The sequence below is a fragment of the Zea mays genome, chromosome 5 (assembly GCF_902167145.1).
Source record: "Zea mays cultivar B73 chromosome 5, Zm-B73-REFERENCE-NAM-5.0, whole genome shotgun sequence".
NCBI lineage: Eukaryota > Viridiplantae > Streptophyta > Magnoliopsida > Poales > Poaceae > Zea > Zea mays.
In genome coordinates this window covers 128803521-128826709 of record NC_050100.1, presented here as the reverse complement: position 1 = coordinate 128826709, position 23189 = coordinate 128803521, and the positions used below count along the sequence as shown (strand labels likewise).

The 23189-nt window shown below is 47.1% G+C and overlaps 1 protein-coding gene across 1 annotated transcript; it reads right to left on the bottom strand.

The window, feature by feature from the left end:
• Nucleotides 1-19622: 19622 nt before the first annotated feature.
• On the bottom strand, nucleotides 19623-22976 carry LOC103626874 (uncharacterized). The gene has a single exon (XM_008647228.2). The coding sequence runs from the start codon at nucleotides 22411-22413 to the stop codon at nucleotides 20032-20034; it is 2382 nt and encodes a 793-aa protein (XP_008645450.1). The 5' UTR covers nucleotides 22414-22976; the 3' UTR covers nucleotides 19623-20031.
• Nucleotides 22977-23189: the final 213 nt, after the last annotated feature.

Below are 23189 nucleotides of genomic sequence, written 5' to 3'. Positions count from 1 at the left end.
CCTCCTGGGGTTGAAATTGTAATGCCCCCATTGGTGTGGTGAAAGGGCAACTGGCACTTGGCACTAAATTTGGCACTGATAAAACTATGATATGCACCAGAATAAAAAAGAATAATAGCAGGATAATTCAAAACTGTAAAGATACCAGTCATGACGGGTGCCCCCTCTGGAATATCAGCCATGGTGGTGAAGTTCAGCCTGCCTTGCCTCACTTGCACCTTCTGTCTCTTGCCTTGATTCTGATTAACAGTCTGCCCCTACCTCTGCTGGTTCCTGGGGCAATTCTTGGCATAATGTCCGGTGTTGCCGCATGTGAAACACTTGTTGTCATTTGCCTGGCGATACTGCTGCTGCTGCTGATTGTTCCTCTGAGCTGGAAACTGGGTGCGGTTGGGTGGCTGCTGCTGCTGTGGTCGGATCACCCATCTCCCTTGTTGCTGCTGGGGTCCCCTGTTCTGAGTGTCAGACACAATCCTGAAACACTGTGGCTGAGCTGAAGGTCCTGCCACAGGGGTCTTCCTCTTCTTTTCTGCCTGATGAGCTGTGATGCAGTCCTCCTGGGAGATGGCCATGTTGACCAACTCATTGTAGCTGTTGGCCCTGACGGTGTTGAGACGGTCATGGAGCTTAGTGCTGAGCCCCCTCCTGAACCTGTCTCTCTTCTTCTCGTCCGTATCTGCATGATACCCAGCATACTGGCACAGGTCATTAAAAGCCTGAGCATACTGCAACACTGTCCTGTTGCCCTGAGTGAGTGCCAGAAACTCATTGAGCTTTCGGTCCATAATCCCGGCTGGTATGTGGTGTCCCCTAAAAGCTGCCTTGAACTCTCTCCATTCCACCTCTCGGTCATCTGGCTGCATGGCAAGAAAATGGTCCCACCAAGTCCTTGCGGGTCCGCGAAGCTGCTGGGTGGCGAACCTGACTTTAGTGACCTCTGAGCAAACTCCATGGAGTAGCGGGAATTTGGATTCCACTACTCTCAACCACACATCTGCATCAAGTGGGTCCTCTGCCCTAGTGAACAAAGGAGGCTGGGTACTGAGGAACTCCTGGTAGGTAGCTGCCGTGGGGTGACGCTGATGGTCTCCACCACCATAGTGCTGAGGTGGTGGTTGACTCTAAGCTAGCTGCCTCAAGATCTCATTCTGCTGAGCCATTAGCTCCTGCAGAGTGGGAGGCGGTGGCGGCGGTGGAGGAACGCGCTCATTCTGGCCACGACGCGCTCTTCCGGCCATCTGAAAAATCACATATATCCTCAATAACACATCTTCAAGTTTAAGGTTTAATCGTGGTGAAAGAGTCAAAGGCGAATTGATAGATTCCGACATAAACAAAAAGGATTTCAAAAGGCATAAACTTTCCTTCCCAATTTAAAACTAACAGCATCCATCAACCATGCTTCCAAAAGAGTTTATCACGATTACATCAATGGTCCCAAAAAGACTCAACTCTACCTAGCCTAGTACCTCAAGGGTGCAAAAGCTAAGCTAGCTATGAGGAGTCCTACCATCACCGACTTCTAACTCTATCCCTGATACCTAGTGAGTGAACGAGGCAACACTCGACTCGGGGGAAGGTGGTCTCCCTGAGCCAGCAGTGTCCAAGCTGGAGGCAGGCTCCTCTCCTCCCTCAATGTCGACGTCCTCGTTGGCCTCCATATCCTGGATCTCCTGGTGATGCATATCCAGGTGCTCATTAGCCTCGGCAAGCTGCTGCTGGGTGTTAATGAGCTGATCCTCAAGAACCTCGATGGTGTTCTCCCTGGTCCCCACTAATTCCTCCAGCTCTTGGATCTCATTTGACAGCTGCTCCACCTGTAAATCCTTTTCCACCATCTCAGTGGACAAGTCAACCACAAGCTCCTCTTTGTTGTCCAGGGTGATCTTTGTTGCCTCCAACAATGCCATCAGATGGGACATCGCCTCACCATGCATCACTTGCAGACGGTACAGGGCATTCATGCACCGCACTGTCAAGTGAGCAGTCTGTCCCGGGTAGATAGCCCAGATGTCCTTGGCGTGCTCCACCCGATCCTTCCACATTGGGTCGTCCTCCCTTTCTGCGGGGAACAAGCCAATGGGGTGGGTAGACAGCTCCAAGGGATGGAATCCGCAGAAAGTGGTCAACCCGTGCAGAGCAATTGCCTCGATCGTGGCCTCAGCCCAGTATCCAAAAGACTCAGAGTCTAGTGAACGCCAGCCTGGCTGCAGGGGATGAGGCTCCAAGGTCATCCTCACCCTACAGCGGGGCACTCGGTGCTTCTCGAACTGCTGCACCGCGTACTGAGGAGGTGTCGTGTATCCGGCCCCCTGAAGTATCTCCCACAAAATGCGGGGAAAGCCCTCTCGTGCAAGCCCGTCAGTGTGGGACAGTGCATTTCCGTCATCTGAGGATCCGTGGGAAGTCATCTGTGTACGGTTAAGCGTAAGTAAAAGAAAAAGAATTATAAAAAGAACAAGAAAATAAGACTCAGCTTCTCTCCAACTATAAAAATGGTACTGGGGTACTTAGTTGGTCATCATTTTGTATTTAAGTCTTTACTCAATTATCCATTTGCTTAATTAAGAATGCATGCATGCTCGTCCTAAACGACCTCACATCAATAAAAAGGGAATAGGGAAGAACTCTCATCCCTTATAGTAGCCCGTAGGGCTTAAACACTTAGCCACCTAGCTACCCTTCTATCATCCTAAGGCTTCACGTCCTAGGTCTATCCTGATCGTCCTACGATCTATCCAACATTGTTTCTATCAAGTTTTACTTCGGAAAAGGATGGTATTTATATTTTATTGATTCTTCTGTGGTGGTACAAGCTCCGATACCAGCTGTGGCAGAACTGCCCGAATTATTCCAACTTAAGTGCCTAAATCCCGCCTTAGAGGCTAGACCACACTTAAATGAGAATAACCCGTCAATCCCTCATATCTAGTCCGACACGGCCACTGACAGGATCAAGTACCACAATCTCACTCGAAAGTGAGTCACAGAGCAAATACAATAAATCATAAAACCATGCATTAAGGAGTATTAAATTATTACATCATCATCGGAGTTTTTACAAAAGTAGTCATCATTGTTCGAAGTGCAGCGGAATAAAACTAACGGTAAATAAACAGAGAGATGGGGAAGCCTGTCCCATCACTCCTCATGCTCCTCCTCGGCCGAGGTAGGGTCCCACTCGACAGTCCAACCCGGTGGCAAGATGGATGGCCAAGTTACTCCAGCAACCATGTCCTCCAGAGAACCTGTAAAATTATGCCACAAGCAAGGCTGAGTATACTAATACTCAGCTAGACTTACCTGGTGTGAGGAGTCTACTCCTCTACCTCTAGACATGCAGCTGTTTGGCTGTGGGGTTTGGTTGCCAAAAGCACTAGCTGAGTTTCTAAATCAAGTTTTAACTTTGTCAAGTTTAAGTGTGACTCTCTTAAGGCTAAATATGTACTAACTACTCATACATGGTAGCAAACATTCTTAGCAATCAACATCTTGTATCAACTCATCATATTTCCACTTGTTACTCAATGTAGCAGCATGGATCAAGCAGTCTCATTAGCTGCGAGAAGCAGACGATTCGAATCGAGTTTTTAAACCTTGCAAGGTAAACCTAAACACACGGCATGCAGGGGCACTCCGTCTCCACACACATCAACCATCCCCATCGATTCCCTGGCAACAGAAAGGGGCTCACCGCCTTGGCGTACAATGCCTCACTGACCCCGACTGCCGTCGTGCAGTGACCGCACTTGTACCCACCATAACCGGAATGGGAGACCACGTCTCAGGTCGCGTGAGGAGGGCAATCTGCGGGCAGGTTCACTCAGGTACTAGGCTTACCGATTTACCATATTTCTCGGTATGTGTTTAGTACGTTCAAACGCTTGACACACGGTACCACACCTTAATCCTTATTCCAATTTTCATCCCGTGGACAACCAACCCCCATGGATTGTTGTCCACAACCCAGCATCATTATGAGAAGAAAGTGGATACAACCAATTTCCTGACCTCGCGCGAGTGCTAGAAAAATCACTCGACTTCTACCGAGATCCTAATGAATAAAGCAGCTACTCGACTTAGCATAGTAGTATTCATCTCAATAGGATTCCTGAGATCATGCAACTGGGGTTTCAAACAACTCCTATACTTAAGTGCACAATCAATTCTACAATCATTAAGTATATTAAAATAGCATAAATAATAGGTTATGCATAAACCGGGGCTTGCCTTCCAAGGCTGTGGCAGGCAGATCCTCTCGTGCAGGCTCGGGTGCTGGATCCGGGGCTACCTCCTGAGCAGCTCCTTACTCCGGCATGAGGACGTACTCTCTGTCAGCGAGGTTACAGTCTATCGAAATGTAATGAACATGTATGTCATGATTATGCAGGATTTAATAACATTATGCTAAAGAAGAAAAAACTAAGTTAATGAGTAACTTAGGGTTTCTTGGTCATGCGGGGCTTTTAGTGGTTTATGCTTGTCACTCTTGGTTTTAGGTTTTTGATAAGGATAAGCATATAGGATTGGTATCTCCTTATTATAATTTAGTGGACAATTTACAAAGGGTTTTAGGATGACACCCTTTTCCATTATTCATTTTCCTTTCTTTATTTTCTATTTATGAATTCTAGTGTAGGTTTGAACTACAAGATTGGTTTAACTTTTTCCAAAAATTTTGAAAAAAAAATAGCCTATGGTCAATATAGCCTGTTCTAAGACTTTGAGGTTCAATTGAAAAAGGCTATGCTCTAGACAAAAATAACAAGAGTTGTGTAAATGGGCCACTTTGCACTACAACTCTTAATTAGGGGTGGGTTCTGTCCTAAAGGTTATTTTTGTTGGCATCTAACAGTAATAATAGGCTTCTGTGCCAAAGATCACAGAAAGCTAAGGGATGGTTATTTAGTTATGATTTTTTAAAGTTTAAAGCCAAAAAGGCACTTTATACTACATTGTTATTTGAAAAATGTCAAACAGCAAATTTCATATTTTTCCTAAGTTCTTAATAACAAAACCTTAACTATCCCAAGGGTTGGGGTGTTTTCACCTTGGGGTTATTTTTGTAGGGTTTTTCTAAGTTTTTCTTGTTTTCTTAAAATAAAAGGTATCCTATTTATTTTATACTAAACCAGGGTATCATAGATTTTTCTAGTGAACTACACTGAATAAGTACCCTAACAAAAATAGGAGTACCCCTGGTTCATTATTTTAAATCACCTTTTCTATTTTTCTTAACCTTAAGCATATGGTAAAATAAATGGCAAAAACTAACTTAATGGGGTGGACAGAGAGGTTTAGCATTTTTAAACAGGTCAGTAGGTGGACATAAACTTCTCCAAATTTTCCTAACCTTAGTCAAATAGTGCAACTATTTTTATTCCTATTATTTAGCTTTTGGTCAAAACAATAATTAAATCAGAACCCTAAAGCTTTCTGTAGTACATAAGGGTTTTATATTTTTCCTAAGCAGTTTACATTATTTACAGTCTGACAAAATTGGTTTGACTAAATTTGGATGAATAAAACAGAAGTTATGAATTATTTAAGTTCTGTTCAAAATTTAAATCAGATTTAATAAAGGTTTCCTGGAAAACTACTTTGCGCCGAGGACCCTGGGTTTAATCCAAATCAACCCACTCAAATCTACCCCTGCGCCACTGACAGTTCAAAAATCCCCCCGGCCTTTCCTTCTTCTTCCCCGAGGTCCTTCCCCTAATGTAAACAGTACCCGCGGGAAAGAAAAGGGCGGCGCGGCTTACCGACGGCGAGAGAGGTCCGGCGAGGGGCGGGGTCGGCTCGAGGAGGCTCAGGCGGTCACAACGGTGTACGGTTTGACGACGGGGATGGCCGGAATCGCTCGGTCCATGTACGCAGGCGGGTGTCCTCGTCGGCGGCGGGTGTGCCGGCCAAATCACGGCGATCTAGTTCAATCCAATGGCACGGTGAGCTTCACAGGGTGATGTAGAGGCTATCTGTGCATTGAATCGAAAAATGGCGCAGTGGCTTACCCAGTCTACGCTCGCCGGCGGTCGGATGGAGTCCGGCGACCGTGGACTGGCCTCTCCGGCGAAGCAGACTTCGATTCCTCGCTCGGGGAGCTTCACCGAGGTGTGCTCAGTCTTCTCCGAGGGTCGGACGGGGTTGGGATGGGCTTGGTTGGCCGGTCTACGGTGGCAGGGGTTGGGGTGGCCGCGGACACGCCGTGCACGGGCAAACGCCAGTGAGTTTGAGCTCCGGTGAGGTTGAGCGTGCGTGGAAGGGTACGGTTAAGGTCACTGGGCGTTATATAGGCGCGGGCGCGGGCCATGGCGTCGGCTGGCCTTTGGCGCGACGTGGGGCACGCGAGGTCGGGCGCGGGCGTGCTCTGGCGCGCGCAGAACGCGTCGAACACATGGAAGTGTTCATCTGCCCGTGTTCAAACGCCTGCTGAGATCGCAAACGTGCGAATCTTGGAAAAAATCCGGCGCAGACCTCTTCCTGGCACCTATGGCTATCTCCCATATGTGAGTTCCAAGGGAAGATAAGCCCTAGGTCAGAAGATATGCGGACGCCAAATCTGGCTTGTCCCCCTGCCCGCTGCGCGACAAAAGTGATGCCAAGCCATGTCAAACGTCAAGGTCTCGGCCTCAACTTTTTCCAGGGGGTGCCCTAGGTGGTATGCCACATTTTTGGTATAGAACTTAAGTGGTTTTGGTGCCATCTTCAAGGTGAACACGGTGGATCTTTAGATTAGGTGTAGTTTTTGACTTAGAGAGAATTAGAGAGCTCTAGCTCTTTCTCTACTTAGGGAATGGATTTGGGGTTTCTTAAGGGGTCTTTTAGCAATGTTTCCTCTCTATAATTGTAGGTTAATAAGTCACTTAACTTTGTGCCAAAGGTTTGGTCATGACTTGCACCTTTGCTTAATCTCTCACCTTTAACCAAGGTGCTTAGGAGATAGGGTTCAAGAGAGGTCTAGGGTTTACTCCCCCCTTGTCCAAAGTGATAAGTGCACACAACTTGGGTAATGCTTTTGGTCATCCGCATCTCTTGGTTAAAACCTAGCCTCCAAGGCCGTTACATTTTGCTCCTTAAGTTTCTTCCACATGTGATCATAGTCATTAGTGCATAGATATGCCCTAGCCATGGTAACACCTGAGGTGTTACAGGGTGCGACTGAGAGAGGGGCAGTGAGTGGGGGTGCGGGCCGCTAGAAATATCTGGGGTGGGGCGGTCGCAGTCTCGGCGTGCATAATGGGCACTGAGTCCACGGCATGCGCCGAGTCGTGCGCATGGACGTTTGGGGGACGGGACTGACATGCGAGGCCCACGGGTTAGCGGGAGGGAGCGCGTGAACGAGCGGGCAGCGCTGATAGGGCTGACCCACCGGACATAGAGAGAAAAAGGTGAAGCGGGCGCACGCGAGCGAGGGGATCGGTGCCGATAGGAAGGACCCATGGGCAGAGGGAGAGAGGGGCAATGGGCGCACGAGCGCGGCCTCGCTGGCGCCGACACGGCAGGCCCTCCTGGTAGGGGGAGAGTTCGGGCGTGCGCGTGAGGCTGGCTGGGCCAAATGGGCTGAAAGGCCAAGGGAAGGGGCGGCTGGGCTGATTTGGGTTTTTCTTTTATTCATGCTACTCCACATGGATTTCTTAGCATGAATTTTTTAGCATACTAAGAAAATAACAAGATTTTTCTTAGCATGAACCCTTAGCATGAATTTTTCTTAGTGAACCCTTAGCATACTAAGAAAATAACAAAAATTTTCTTAGCATACTAAGAAAATTCAACTAAGGCTCCATAGTGGGAAACTAACAAGATTTCTTAGCATGAATTTTTCTAATCATATGCTCAAGATGGTTGTCAGGATATAAAATGTAACCTTCTCTATCTTGCACCATGGGAGCCTTTCCCTTAACAAAGTTGGAAATCTTGTTTCTATGGGCATTAAGTTTGATGTTGTTTTGGCACCTAGGTTCAAAGCCAATTCCATCCTTAATGCCAAAGCGTCTTCCATTGTAAAGCATACTACGAGCAAATTTAAAATTTTCATTTTCAAGATCATGCTAGGCAATTTTGGCATTCAACTTAGCTATGTGATCATTTTGTTCTTTAATCATTGCAAGGTGAATAGGTGATCATTCATAGTATTATCATCAACATCTCTACATCTAGTGTAAATAGTAACATGCTCAACAGTAGATGTAGGGTCATGCAAGCATTCACTTCCTCAAACTTGGCAATTAAACTAGTATTTTCAGTTTTGAGATAAGAAATTGAATCACTGCTCATTTTTAGCTCTTTAGTCAAGTTTTTGCATTTTTCAACTTCAAGAGCAAAAACTTTTTTAGCTTAACAAATTTTTTGTTCTCCTTAACGAGTAGATCTTCTTGGCAGTTCAAGATTTCATCCGTCTCGTAAATGGATTTTATCAATTCATTGATTTTCTCCTTTTGTTCTATGGTAAGGTTTGCAAAAGAAGAAGATAAATTATCATTCTTTTCACTAGAGTTACCCTCATCATCGGAAGTAATATATTTGGGGGTGTCTCTAGAGTATACCTTCTTATTTTTGCCCTCCTTGACCATGAGACACTTGTGGCCGATGTTGGGGAAGAGAAGACCTTTGTTGATGGCGATGTTGGCAGTGTCCTCGTCGGAGGAGGAGTCGGGGGAGCTCTCATCGGAGTCCCACTCCCTTCCCATGTGCGCCTCACCACCCTTCTTCTTGTTGTAGTACTTCTCCTTTTCCATATTCCACTTCCCTTTCTTGCCGTCATCCCTGTCACTATCACTTGCATATAGACATTTAGCAATATAGTGATCGGACTTACCACATCGGTAGCAAACCCTCTTGGAGCGGGGTTTGTACTCCTTCCCTTCCATTGCTTGAGGATTTGTCAGAAGCTCTTAATGATAAGAGCCATCTTCTCGTTGTCAAGCTTGGAGGCATCAATTGGGAGCCTTTTGTTTGGCATGGGCTCCTCCTTCTTTTCTTCTGTTGCCTTGAATGCAACGGGTTGTGCCTCGGGTATAGAGGTGCCACCTTGCTCCAAGTTGACAATGTGTTTGGAGCCTTTGACCATAAGTTCAAAGCTCATAAAATTGCCAATCACCTCCTCTGGAGATATTTGCTCATACCTATAATTCTCACAGATTAATTGCAATTGAGTGGGGTTACAAAAAACAAGAGATCTTAGAATAACCTTGACCCTTTCATGGTCATCCCACTTGGTGCTCTCGAGGTTGCGAGTTTGGTTCACCATGGTCTTGAGATGGTTGTACATAGCTTGTGGCTATTCTCCTTTGTTGAGGACGAACCGACCGAATTCTCCCTCGATTGTTTCTCGCTTGGTGATCTTGGTGACTTTGTCCCCTTCGTGTGCCGTCTTGAGGACGTCCCAAATTTATTTGGCACTTTTCAACCCTTGTACCTTGTTGTACTCCTATCTACATAGGGAAGCGATTTCTTGGGAGTTGAAGTGCCTCACTTGGGCGGCCTCATCGGAGTCGTAGTCCTCATTGCCCATTTGTGGTGCCTGCGCTCCAAACTCAACAATATCCCAAATGCTTTCATGGAGTGAGGTTAGATGATACCTCATTTTATCACTCCACATAGAATAATCTTCACCATCAAAGTATGGTGGTTTGCCTAAGGGAACGGAAAGTAAATGAGCATGTTTAGAAATGCGAGGATATCAAAGAGGGATCTTACTATACTTCTTATGCTCTTGGCGCTTTGAAGATGTTGACTCGGCGTAGGAGGTTGAGGGCTAGGATGAGTCGGTATTGTAGTAGACCACCTTCTTCATCTTCTTTTTTTCTTGTCGCCCTTCTTGTGTGATTTGACGGAGCTGATGGATTCTTCCTTGTCCTCCTTGTGCTTGTCACTAGATATCTTGGCCTCCTTTGCCAGAGTATTGCCTTCAATCTTCTTTCTCAAAGATCCGGGCTTTTACCCAGTAATCAACTCTTTTTTGGCGTGTTCTCCCGACATCACTTCGAGTTGTTAGACTCTAATGAAGTACTGGGCTCTGATACCAATTGAAAGTCGCCTAGAGGGGGGTGAATAGGCGAAACCTAAAAAGTACAAACTTTGAACACAAACTTTACCAGGGGTTAGGATCAAAAATGAGTAATAACAAAATCGGAGTGCGGAGCAGAGTTCTTGCTATGAATTGCTCGATCAATGCGGATAGCTTTGGGAGCAAACTCAAAAAGTTTGTAAGCAAGAGAACTTTTAGAGAGGGGAGAGGAAGAATCAAATCGTAAGGTAATGATCAACATAAATAAACACAACGATTTATTTCCCGAGGTTCAGTTCCAAAGAACCTACTCCCCGTTGAGGAGGCCACGTAGGTCGGGTCTCTTTCAACCCTTTCCCTCTTTCAAACGATCACTTAGACTGGTTGAGTGCTTTTCCTTAATCTCAAGGGTCACTTAGACCACACAAGGATCACCACACACTTAGGTGTCTCTTGCTAGCTTTACAAGTCACTTGAGGATTTAGAAGAAGATGAAGAAAGCACGATTAAGAAAGCCAAGCAACAAGACCAAAAAATGAAACACCTGATCACACTCTCTCTAGACTTTCCAAGGCACTAAGTGCTAATGATCACTAGTCACAATTATGGCACTTGGAGAGACTTGAAAGCTTTGAATGTGTCTTGGGATGGAGTACTTGCTCTTGTATTGAATGTGAGTGAATGGGATGCTTGGATGGATTGAATGGAGGTGGTTGGGGTTGTATTTATAGCCACCAACCACTTCCTGTCGTTGCCTCCTTTCTGCCAACCGCGGAAGGTCCACGTCCCTAGTCCGGACGGTCCACCCCTGCACATCAACGGCTGAAATCGCAACAGTCAGCATTAACGGATATAAGTGCATTAAATGCATTTTACAAGTTCTCTTCAAATATTTAAATGAATTAAAAACTAAATAGGAAAAGAAAAGCACATTTGCGCTAGACCCCTGGCTAAAATCCTACTTTTCTATTTCAAGTATGCCCTCGGGGTACTATTCCTTTGAGTCTTAAGCTTTTCACCTAACCCCCATATGCCTTTGTCCAATTAACCCGAGGTCCTTCCTCCTATTCAGTTCATAGGCGGTGAAACAATAGGACAACGCGGCTTACCAGCGATGGTAGAGATTTGGCTGAGGGGCTTGGCGACGTTGGGGACGTCGAGCTGGTCACGTCGAGGTGCGGCTCGTCGGCGGAGGCGGTCTGGATCGTTCGGTCCACGCGCGCAGGTAGAGGGGCTTTTCACAGGTGATCAATTTGGCTCGTCGGCTGTGGTAGGGTTCTAATTGAAGGGTCAAGGAGCTTCACTGGGTTGTGGTGGAGCTATGGGTACAAGGAATCAACCAGCGGTGCACTAGGTGGCCCTCGCCACGTTCACCGGTGGAGGCGCGTACTTCGGCGAGTGGTGGCTCGCCATTGTCGGGTGGTAGCGAGTGGGGGAGTGAGCATGAAAGCTTCATGGGGCTCTGGGGAGTGTGTCAGGGGTTGGGGCTGGGAAGGCTTAAGTATCTCTAGCCACGGTGGTCGTGCGCCGGGAAGAACTGCGGGTGATGGCTCGAGTGATTCCATCGATCACCGACGACGATCACATAGGCATGGTTGTGGAGGCTCAGGTGGCGTTGGTCAAAGGCCATGGGGTGGCTTTTATATGCGTGTGGGAGGGCGTGGCGCTCGGTCGAGCCGTCAACGCACGGTGGCACGCGCGAGCTGGCTAGTGCTCGCTCTCACATGTCATTCGCGAGCGAACACCTAACACCGAGGCATGAGCCCGTCTTATTTTGCATGTAGAGCTTCAACCATTGCTGATCTTGGAAAAATCTTTGTATAAGGTATATTCATTACACCTTTAGGTAGAGTATTTGTGTGGGGGTCAAGAGATATGGAGCTATGGTTTAGGAGATATGACGTGGGAAAGTGGTGTTTGTCTCACAGAGCAAATCCGAGAGAAAATCACTGTGTTGTCTTGTCAAGCAGTGGAGTCTCAATTTCAAACTTAACTAGGGCATGGCTAAGTTAATTGGGCACATTTTTCATAACTGGGGTTAAGAGATTTGAGTTTTGTAGCTTAATGAACATGTGGGGTCTTTGCTATAGGGTTGATTTTGGATTAGCAAAAAATCTGAATTTTATTTTCTTCTCCCACACTTGTGACATGATTAGGGCTTTTGCCATAACTTTTTGGTGCATAACCCTTAATAACTTTTTTAGGCATTTAGTAAGCCATGTGGTTAAGTGATTTGGTTAGTTTTCTTTAATACTTTGTTTTGGTTCTCCTACGCTTAAGGGGGTGAATTTAAGGTTTTGGGTCACTTCCCTCCCTTTGTTCCTCATGGGATGGTTAAGTTAAGTCCTCTAGGTTGTTTACTACCTAATTAGAAGCATGATTCCTATCTTTGCTAGCTTTTGCCCTACTTTATCCACATGTGATAATTGTTCAAGTGGTGTAGGTTTGGGTAACACTCTAGCTAATACCTAAGGTGGTACAAGTTAAGACCTTTAATGTAGCACCCCAAAAATTCAAATCTAGAAAATTTCTAAAACTCGCTCTAAGTTCAAAATAAATTTTAAATTTTGATTCAAAATATTTGTTTGCAAGTTGATCTCAACAAAGAAAATATAGTGGTATACTTTCCCTCCAAATTTCTCCTCAAAATATCTTACAAATATTTTCCAAGTGATCCCTTCAAATTCTTTCGAGAAATACCGCCTAAATATTTCACCGATATTTCTCCATATATTTTTCTCCTCAGAAATACCCTCAGAATAATTTTTAAAATCCCTACAAATATTTTCTTATTAATTTGCCACATGCTCATACAAATATATACGTCTCTGGTGTCATACAATGAGTTCTACAAGCTAATTTCACTTATCCATGTCTAATACATGCTTATTTCCCACTAATCCTCGCCTGCTCCCACTAATCCTCGTCTCCTCCCTAATCTCCCCCACCTTGCTTGTAAATAGAGGGGCAAGGGGCTCCCTGATGCCATCCCAATCCATTTCATGGTAACTCGCTCCCACTCCGACTCCCACACAAACACAACACAAGAACAAAGATCGTTCGGTCGTTTGTCCTACTCTTCTAGTTTGTTCGTTCGTCCGATCGTTCATGGTTTGTTCGTTCGTCTAAATAATTATTGTTTAGCCATAATGCTACCAAAATTATGATCGTTCGTTCGTCCGATTGTTCATTCGTTCGTTCATAATTCCTATTCATCGTTCATGTTCGTTCAAACAAACTATTCGTCGTTCATCGTTCATTTATACGACTATTCATCGTTCATTCATAATCCCTATGAATTGTTCATCGGATCATTCATAATCACTATTCATTTTTACTATTCATCATCCGTTCGATCGCCTGAATATTCAACTCCTCATCCATCATGATGATCAGCTCACCTAATACCTGCTAGACCAATGTCTCAGTCATACGAACTCTGGTGGCCGTGATTTTCCTTCTAGTAAGAACTTTCCGGTTGGTCACCATCCTAGAATTGCTCCAAGTTGAGCACGATTAACTTTGAGGTTCTTTCGAATCAGGCTTCCAAAAAGAAAGGTGAACCATGTTTGTATAGATACACCGTTAATCCTATAAAATATGGCCCAAGATACCATAGCCCACCTAGACCAGAATATCGCAGTATTACAGTTGTCTGGGTCTCACCTTACTATTGTCCCATGTGATACAATAGGTATAAATAGTTGCCACCAACATAAACCTCCGCCCATGAATTGTCCAGAAATATTTCGTGGCATTGCGCTCAAATAATACATTTGTGTTTTTGAATTTTCAAATATCCCCAAATATTCAAATTTTGGAATATTACGGGAATATTCTTTTTTCCTTTTCTTTTTATATTACCTAGGATTATAAATCCATAACTCCTCCATTTATTTCGACAATTCTTGCTTCTAAATTCTTATCAATTTTTCCTCTATCCAACCATGTCATTCCTTAAGCATGGTTCATATTCCAAAAAACTCCAAAAATACTCTTGTCCCATATTCTACCTATAATTTCCCTAATCGAACTGAGTCAGACAATTCTTTCACCACTATTCTCATAAACAGTAAACTCTACCATACTAAACCATATGTACCCAGCTATAAATACACCCAGAGAGTTACCCTCTCCCTCCCCACACCCTTGGTACCCTGAGCCAAGCCAAACCCCCACCCACTTGGTACCTCATTCTGCCATTACAGTACTAATATTAGTTCACGTCCAATATACCCTTCGGGTAAGCATCTCTACTCCGTCAACACAAACTCTACTCAAAACTATATTCACCCATCCACCACCATTCCTGACCACTATATTGAATATTTGTTGATATACTTGTTGGTTTGTATGTTTGCTTGTTCATGCAGCGTAGTTACTATAGCGTTCGTCCCGTCCCGTGAAGGCCAGTTCTACGAGTCTACGCTAAATGGTTCCGCAAGCTTTCACTCTTTCGTCGATTAAAGCATGGCAAGCTCACTGGACCCCTTTGATGCATAAATTGCCTAGGTTTTCAAACACATCCATCAGCCTGTTATTTTATGCATTATATGATTTTGCTACTAAGAGACATGTTAATATGGCCACCCAGCCTAAAAACTTTGCTGCAATTCATCTTTATACTCCTTGACATTTTTATTACAAAATGATTTAAGAAAAGGTGTGAGTTTTTCAAAAGAAAATGTTTTTCGAAATAGGTATGATGAAGGGTTTTACCCTTGTCACCTTTGAGCGGGATGATCAGGGACTCCCTGGTTTGGGAGGGCCTTAAGGTGTCGGCTCAGTCGGGTTAGGTGTGAGCATGAAGGATTGTCCCTCTCGCATAAGGTCTAGTTTGACATTACTCCTTACCTATACTCTTATCAAGTACAACTACTCGACATGATATGGGCAGTCGCTTGATCTGAACTTGGACGGTCTGCACCCCACGGTTATGGTGCTGGGGAGCACTGGAAGGACCAGCAGGGGGGGTAATTTTGTCCTGGTTTGGGTGAGGAGGTGGCCTTGTTCCTTTCTGTATAACCATTAAGGTAAAGTCGTGCAAGGGAGGAGAGAGTTTTGGTATTCAGATCTCACGACGGTGAGATTGTAGAAATCAGACTAGTGGGTAAATTGTACACCTCTTCATAGAGTTCAAAATCTATTCGAATAGTCCGTGTCCACGGATATGAATGAGTTACGACATGAATTTAATAATTAGTGTTTTGTTTTACAAAATGGTTTAAAAAATGGTTTTAAAAGGTTCGGCGGTTGAGCCGTGAGCTATGGTGGACTGGAAGTCCAATAGCTATCTTTTTGAAAATAAAACCCGGTGGAAAACTATCGATATTCCTGATGGTTTAGTCCAAGGGATTTAGTTCTATTTTAAAAAAAAAACTTCCTGCTAAGCTATTGAACCAACTAATTGTTAGTTATATCCAAAAAGCAATTAGTCATTAGTTGGCCCAATCCAGCTAAAACCACCTAATAGGTCGTTGGTGACCAAATTGCTCTTGACCCTTTCTACCCGTCAGCTGATTTTTTTTCCTCTGTATGAAGAAGTCGAACTTTGTACGCTATTTATGGTATTTGAAATTTGTATTTGTGATTTTTTATTTAACAAATATTCATACCAGTAGCAGCGTACTGACGAGAAATATGACTCAAAAACAAAGAAAAAGAGATGGATAATAAGTATGAGAACAACAATCCGGCTAGTAGTTAATTAGCTAATTTAGCTAACAACTTATTAGTTAGCTAACAATTAGCTATAGATGTTTAGAATAGGACCTGAGAGGCTAAGAAAATCCATTAGTCGTGGTATGACAAAAGCAAAACTAGAGAAGCAATAAATTTATATTGCATATTCACGTGATATTATCCTTCCATTCTAAGAAGGAATCAAATAGGAATTCATTTCTGTACCGTATAAAACACCAGTTTTGACTATTTGATCGTCCACGAGCGTCACATGCTTAAATTGTAAAAAAAAAATTATATATTCGAACCGTGGTGATTGACTCTAAACCCACGTTCAGATCTACATTACAAACAAAATATATGTGTCATTGTATTTTATATTCTATACTCAAAAATAAATAAAAACCGTAACAATATATAGTATAACTAATTTTTTATCTTTCGTCCCATGTACAATATACTATGATCTGCTATATTTGGGGCTTGCGACAGGGTATTTGTGAGTTTGTGCAATATTTTGTGATTCTACTTTTCTCTAATACTATATCTAATACTATATCTGTTCTCGAATAGTTATCGTCTGCTAGTTCATTTTTAAACTAAAACGCGACAAATAAAAAAGAACGGAGGGAGTATATTAAATATAAGTACATTAAGAATTGTAACAGAAAGTAATATGGTGCGTGGTGCAAATGTGATTTACTGGCATTACCAAAAGTGTTGGATATTGGCTTGCTCACTTAAATAAAGTAAGGTAGAAACAGGCTAGAGAAGTAAGCGTAAAAATAGTATAACAGAAGAATTCTAGCTGTCACCACTTAAATATTTTCGTTCCATATGTTTATTCTCACATGCTAGCCTTTCTCCACGAGATCCCTAAAGAAAACACCGTAATAACAGAAGAATTCTAGCTGTCACCGAGTACCTTGTGGTTAATCTGCTGCCCGCCACGCGAGCTTGAAATTTAACCCCATGGGCGTCGTTCACCCGGCCAATTAATCCACCCATCCATCCAGCCAGCCAGGCGCATTATTGATGGATCGATTTCTAAAGAGGCGCATGGACGAGCCATTCGCTACGAACTGTAGATACCCACCCCACCATTATTGTGAGCAAGTTGCTCTCTTCTCTTCTCTCTGGCTCTCCAATGCTGCTCCGCAGTAGCACTAGTATCGATTAAAAAAGTGATCTGCGTCTACATGTACCCCCATTAATAAACTAGTAGTAGTAGACGCCTAGCAAGTGATTAGCGCAGTTGTACTCTAGCGCGTGTCCTGAGCATCTGCCCCGACAGCGGCTCCACCGTCGACGTACGCACATAATATATCGTGCGCGCACGCGTACGTCCGCCGTAGCACCGACGCCGCAGCGACTGACCGTCGCGATCGTCGGCATGAACCAAAGGCGTTCTTAATCAGCTATATTTAGACAACAGATTAGTATTTTTCTTTTGTATACTGGTTTCTCTATTTAGAATAAAAATAATTGTTTCACTGTGGCATTGGGCGTCGCTTGGACTGAGCGTAAGCAGTGAAGCCGGTCCCTTGGGTAGGGGACTGAGGTTGACATCCACTGCACGCACTGGGACCGACTCCCCCTCACCTCACCAGCACTGTGCTTTCGCAGAGAAAGACGGTTGCATTGGGGGGGGCCCTAGCCCACCATCTTCCGTCTACTAGAACGAGAGCGAAAGAAACGTACAGCAAAGCAAAAGCCCCTCAGCGAGGGAAAAAGAGAAGACAAGCGGTGGGATCGGCATCCATATATCAGGTGTTCCTCCCTTTCTCGGCACGGCGGCAAGAACGAGCCTCCCCTCCCTCCTCAGTCCTCACGCAGCAACAAGACGCAGCTCGGCGACGGCGAGCGAGCTGAACAACATGGACGTGGCACCGTACGTCCGCGTCCCGATTAATTCGGTCTGATTACGATCTGGCACATGGAATCAGTCAGTCAGTCAGTCACAGCCTTGGCTGGCTGGCTGGCTTTGTACTGACACGGCCTTCCTTTTCTCCCCCCCTGCTCTGGCCTACTACATCGTAGGAACACACCTAAAAACAGGGGAGGCTGGAATGGATCGCTTTGATCTTTCAAATCGTTTGCTGCACACTCGCTTCCCATGCACTACTGTGGCTGTGGGTCTCGCTCTCTCGTCTTTCACGGACAGGGATTGATGTACGCACGCACGCACTCCCTGCTGCTTACACACTCGCAGGGTCGTCCATCCAATACAAGAAGAAGAAGAAGAAAAAATACTCGCCCGTGTATCTATTTGCATTGCTGGCGTGGAAAAGGCGCGCGAATTGCGCGGATCATTAGTCCAAGATGAGGAGGAAAAAAAAAGCGGCTCGGACCCAACGAGGAGAGAGAAACGGCAAGCCAGCAGAGCTTTATCTGCCTGTCTCAAGGACTCAATAAAGCATCATATTCTCAACTACTACGCAACATGTGTACAAAAATATAGTACACCAAGTTGCAAAAGGCCACTCGCTCGGGGGAAAAAAGGCACAATACACCTATTCCTGCAGCAGTCGTCGTACCGCTAAACACTTTAACAACTCCTCTCTCTCTCTCTCTGTCAGTCAGTCTCCTCCCCTTCCTCCACACACACACAGGCACACAGCTCTCTCCTCCAGCAAGCAGCAGTGCCGGCCGGCTGACTGACACTGGAGCGAAAAGGGAAGAAAAAAAACAGCAAGGACGAGACGCGATGCACACACACAGGCACAGCACAGCAGCAGCCAGCAGCAGCAGTCAGCACGACCGCTTTACTGAGCACCGCCGGACGCATTACCCCGAATAATTACACCCTCTACGACGACGCCTAATAAAGTTCAAATGGTAATGATCCGTCAGGTAAACATGTGCTTGGGCAGAGACTCAGAGGGGAGGGATCATCAAATGATACGGGCCACGCCCCATGTGTGTACTACAACAGCCTGTACCCCCGCAGGCTTTTTCGCTCATCCTTCAGTCCTCCCTCCCTAATGGACCTTGTCCTTGTTGCCCCGTCGTTTGAATTGATTTGACGCCTTTAGGGTTTAAGGCAGCAGCTAAGCTTACCTTACCATGAGCTACTGCTTTGTGACAAGGCAGTAGCCGATAGCAGTGGCACGATACACGCCTGCGAAGAAAAATGAAAAGAGTCACCAGTCACCACCGCCAGGAGAGAGAGCCCACAGGCACGCATACTGCTACACCCTAGTGTAGTAGTATACGAGAGAGAAGAAAAGAAAAAGCGAATGATTGTCCTGATGGTGACGGGCGGCATGGGGATGGGGGAAGAAAGGAAGCCTACAATGGCAGAGATTGGCATGCCTCCTCCGACCACGGCTTTTCTCTCTTCCAGCCTCCGTCCGGTGCAATCATGGGCGGTGCAGCGACGCCGGGGGGGCGGGCAGATAGACGCAGAAGAGGTGACGGCGAGGACGACGGCGATCATCATCAACCCACATGATGATGCCGTCCTTGCCAGCAGTCCAGTACCCGCGCCGCTCAGCCTCAGCCTCAGCCTACCCTGGTGAAAAAAAAGAAGTAAATGGTGGTATGGGTAGTAGGATTCAGACTTTCAGAGGTGAGTGAAAGAAAAGATAAAAAACCATGGAGGGAAAAGGAACTGTTCTTGGCCAACGTAGTTGCAGTTTCAAGCTACGATTGGCTCGCGGATGCTGCCAGCCAAGGCTCCAATGATGCACACCGGAAACAGGAATGTGCAAGTACTCCGAAACATATAAATTACCATTAATAACGGTCAGAGAGCAACGTTTTTATCCTAGTAACCAAAAAAATAAAAAATCACCCTTCTGTTCTTACAAGTATACTGGTAATAACAAGAGCAACGTGCTACTAACAAATGTGTCCAGAAATATAAAGACACAGACAGCACATAGTTTTTATTGCAACCCGAATTTCTACCATTCACAGCTGCACATCAACATTTATTTGCATAATAAGGACCAAAAACGGTTCTGTATTCCTTCTCATTCCGCACCATCACCGATTACAAACACATCGACAAGAAACGCTCGAGTTAATCTCTGCAACCTCAATGGCCCGTAGTAGGACACACATGTGGAAAAATACAGTCATTCGCTAACCAAACCTGATGAGCAAGGACAATGCATAGCTCCATCTCATGCCCAACTCCCCACCCCACCAAAATCTAGAGTGAGGAAGCAAGAATTAACAATATGGGCAAAAATGGAGAAACTCTAGAAGCCAGACAAAGAGTAGGGTGGCAAAAAAAAATTCCTAACAATTCCTAAGGGATCAAATTCTACAAAATGCTAGTGGGGGAAAAAAAGAAGGAATAATAAACAATTAACCAGGGATACTTGTTACACTGATTAGGGTTCCACAGTGCCAGGTACATCATCATCATCCCCTTCAGCGAGTAACTCTGCATCCTTGTCTTCATCGCTGGAGAAGTCTCTCCTCTCTAGCTTCGAATTTGCCGCGACAAAGACCAACCGGTGCGCTCGATCATTGCCGCTTGCCATGGTCCCAGGTGCACAGAGCCAGCGCACCATTGACGGTGTACACCTGAAACCCCGGGAGGTTGCATGGAGGAAGATGAGCCGCACAGCTACCTTGCCGAGCGACTTGAGCTCACTCAGGCATGTCTCCCATACGAGCCTGCTGCTCTGCTTATTGGCGACCTTCATCCTCCCTGTGGACGGGTCAGGCTGCCTCACCTGCACGGCTTGTGCATACAACGGGTCCAGCCCATCCGACCGCCATTTCATCAGCTCCATCAGAACTAGGTGTGCCTCTTCCCGGGACACCATTCTAGTGATCAGCCTGTCGACGTCTTTCTCCTGATCAGGCGTCAAGCACTTGAATGGAGGGAGGTAACGCCCACTGGCATCCTTCACAAGGTAGAGAGGATCCAAGATGAAGGCTGCGGACCAGGCCGGGTGATAGCTTTTTCTAAACCTTTTCTCAAGCACATTCAGGGCAGCGCCTTCATCAGTGTTAAATTTCTCACACCAATCTCTAACCTTGCTGCGCAATTCTTCCCATAGCGGCAGGCATTGCCCTACAAGAGGTCGATCAGCTTCCATCTCCCTCACCATATCAAATATCAGCTTCACGAGCGAATGCACAGCATCCACCTCTATCCAGAAAGCCTCACTGTGCACCATCTCTGCAATCTCCCTGGCAGCCGAGTCATCGATGCACACGAGCTTGTAGGAGTCCTCTTGCACAGCACGATGGAGAGGGTGTGCAGAGTTCAAAATGTCCTCCAGCATCTCAAAGGCCGCACGGTAGTTTCTGCCATTGCCGTTAAACGGCACATGTGCGACTCGAAGGAGAGAGGCATGGCCGAGCTGTTGAATTTGATGTTTGTGCAGCAAAGACCGCGCCGTCTGTTCGGCGTTGAAGAAGGCAGCAAGCTTGGCAGACTTGGCTGTGGCGGAGCGGAACAGCGAGAGTTCCCTCGCGAAATCCCACACCAAACGGGTGAAGCTATGGATTTGACAAGATAGGTTCACCATCCAGTAGTTCTTCTTCTCAAGATCACGCAGCGCCTTCGATTTGAAGCGGTCAGAAATTATGCCTGCGCAGCGGTGGAGGTCGCTAGAGGAACCTGAGGCTGAGACTGAAGCCACGGCCTCCAGCATGAGCTCCTCGGCGTAGTCTGAGGGCGCCATGGCGGGTACCGGCACAGCGCGATGGAACACGGACGTGCCATTCGGGAGGTTGACACAGAGAGTGACCACCTGCTCCCGCCAGCCGTCGGCGGCAAGCTGGAAGAAGAGCGCGTCCCGAACACGCGCGGTGGCGTCGGCGCGCGCCTCGGCGAAGCGGGCGTCGAGGCGTGGACCAGCGAGGTCGGCGCGCTGCAGGTCCGGTAGCCCGACATGGCGTAGGAAGGCCCGGAGCTTGGGGTGGCTAGCGGCAGAGAGCGACACGCCAGGCGATGACTCCAGGAACCAGTCGGACAGCAAGGCGAGCGCCGCGTCAGCCTGCGGCTTGGGCATCATGGTGACCGGCGATGCCTTGGGTGACTTAAGGCGCTTGACGCTGTCCTCGAGCATGGCGAGAGCGCTGAAGTCGCCTTTACCGCCGGAGAGCACGAGCTCCGACTGGTGTGGCGGAGGGGGCGCCGGCAGCGCGGGCAACGCCGAAGGGTAGACCAAGGACGGGTCAACAACGACGAGGTGATGATGGTGAGACACGGGTTCCGCCGGCGTGTACGCGGGTGGCATGGAATGGCGCTTGCGACTGCCGGATTGTTGTTGTTGGTGGTGGTGGTGGTGCGGATTGGAGTGGTGGTGCGACGAGGAGGGCGCGATGGAGGAGATGGGGACAGGGGATGAGGCGGTGGAGTTGGACGGCAGCGCGAGCTGCTGCGTGGGCGTGGGCGCCGGCTGCAAGGCCGAGGCGCCGGCGGGTCCCGGCGGCGGGGAAGCGAAGTTGGGGCAGGTACCACGCTTGAGGTGCTCGGAGGCGGTCCTTGACGGGTTGGAGGCAGAGAAGACGGCGGAGCAGAGGGCGCAGCGCAACTTGACGGCCTTGGGCGGCATGCCGGTTTCGGCGGGCGGGACGAGAACGGGCTCGAGGTGCGCCCAGTACCAGGCGCCCTTGCCCTTGACCGCCTTGGCCCGCACAGTGAGGAGGGCCTCGTAGCGCTTCAGCGCGGCGCGCGCGGCGGCCTCCTCGCCGACCATTGCGGGCGCCGCGGCCGCGGCCGCCTCCTCCTCCTTGGCCGTTGCCGTGGACATGGCAGCCGGGCCCGCCTCGCCGCCCAGCGAACAAGGGGCAGACGAACCGACCAGCCAACTAACGATCGGCAAACCGATCGCGAAGCGCGGTACGGAGAAAAGAAAGGGAACCACCCCACCCCCTCTTCCTTTCCGGTCACCAACCCGCCAATCGAATCCCGCTGTGGCAGCGGCGTGGGATTTCCCGCGGCGGGCGGCTAATGCGGGAGTCGGCACCCGGCGGCGCGCGCGGACGGCGATCGAAGCTGCACATTGGGCGGCGGCGGCCGCGGTGGGCCGTCCATGCGCGCGCGGGGGCCGGGGGGGCGGTGGGGTATTTCGTGGAGGTTTTAGGGGGTTTAGAAAGGAAGATTTGGGATGCGGGAGAGGAGAAAACAATGCGATGCGATGCCGATGCTGCAAGGTAGAAAGGGAGAGGAGAGAGACAGAAGAAAAAGGGTTGATAGGGACAAAACGAGGACGAGATCGATGAATTGAAGAAGAGTCTCACCCTCTCGACCGTGTCCGCCAAATACCAATATATAATAGTATGTGAATATGACATTTTTTTTTCTTTTTCATTCAACCAGCCAAAACTGCTGGGGAGGAAGGAAAGCAGTCAATCTGTTGTGAGGGGCGATATAAACTACCAAAATACCTTTCAAAAAAGCATCATCTATTTTATAACACAATTTAAATCCTAAAACATCATCTATTAGTGGAGAGGTCACCCACTGGCCACTGGCGTGATATTTGTGCTCACTGATGGTGCAGCAGTTGCTGTGCTGGTAGCGGGC

What these genes read in the sequence shown, in the direction of transcription:
- LOC103626874 (XM_008647228.2), bottom strand. Translation starts at nt 22,413, where the DNA reads ATGTCCACGGCAACGGCCAAGGAGGAGGAGGCGGCCGCGGCCGCGGCG.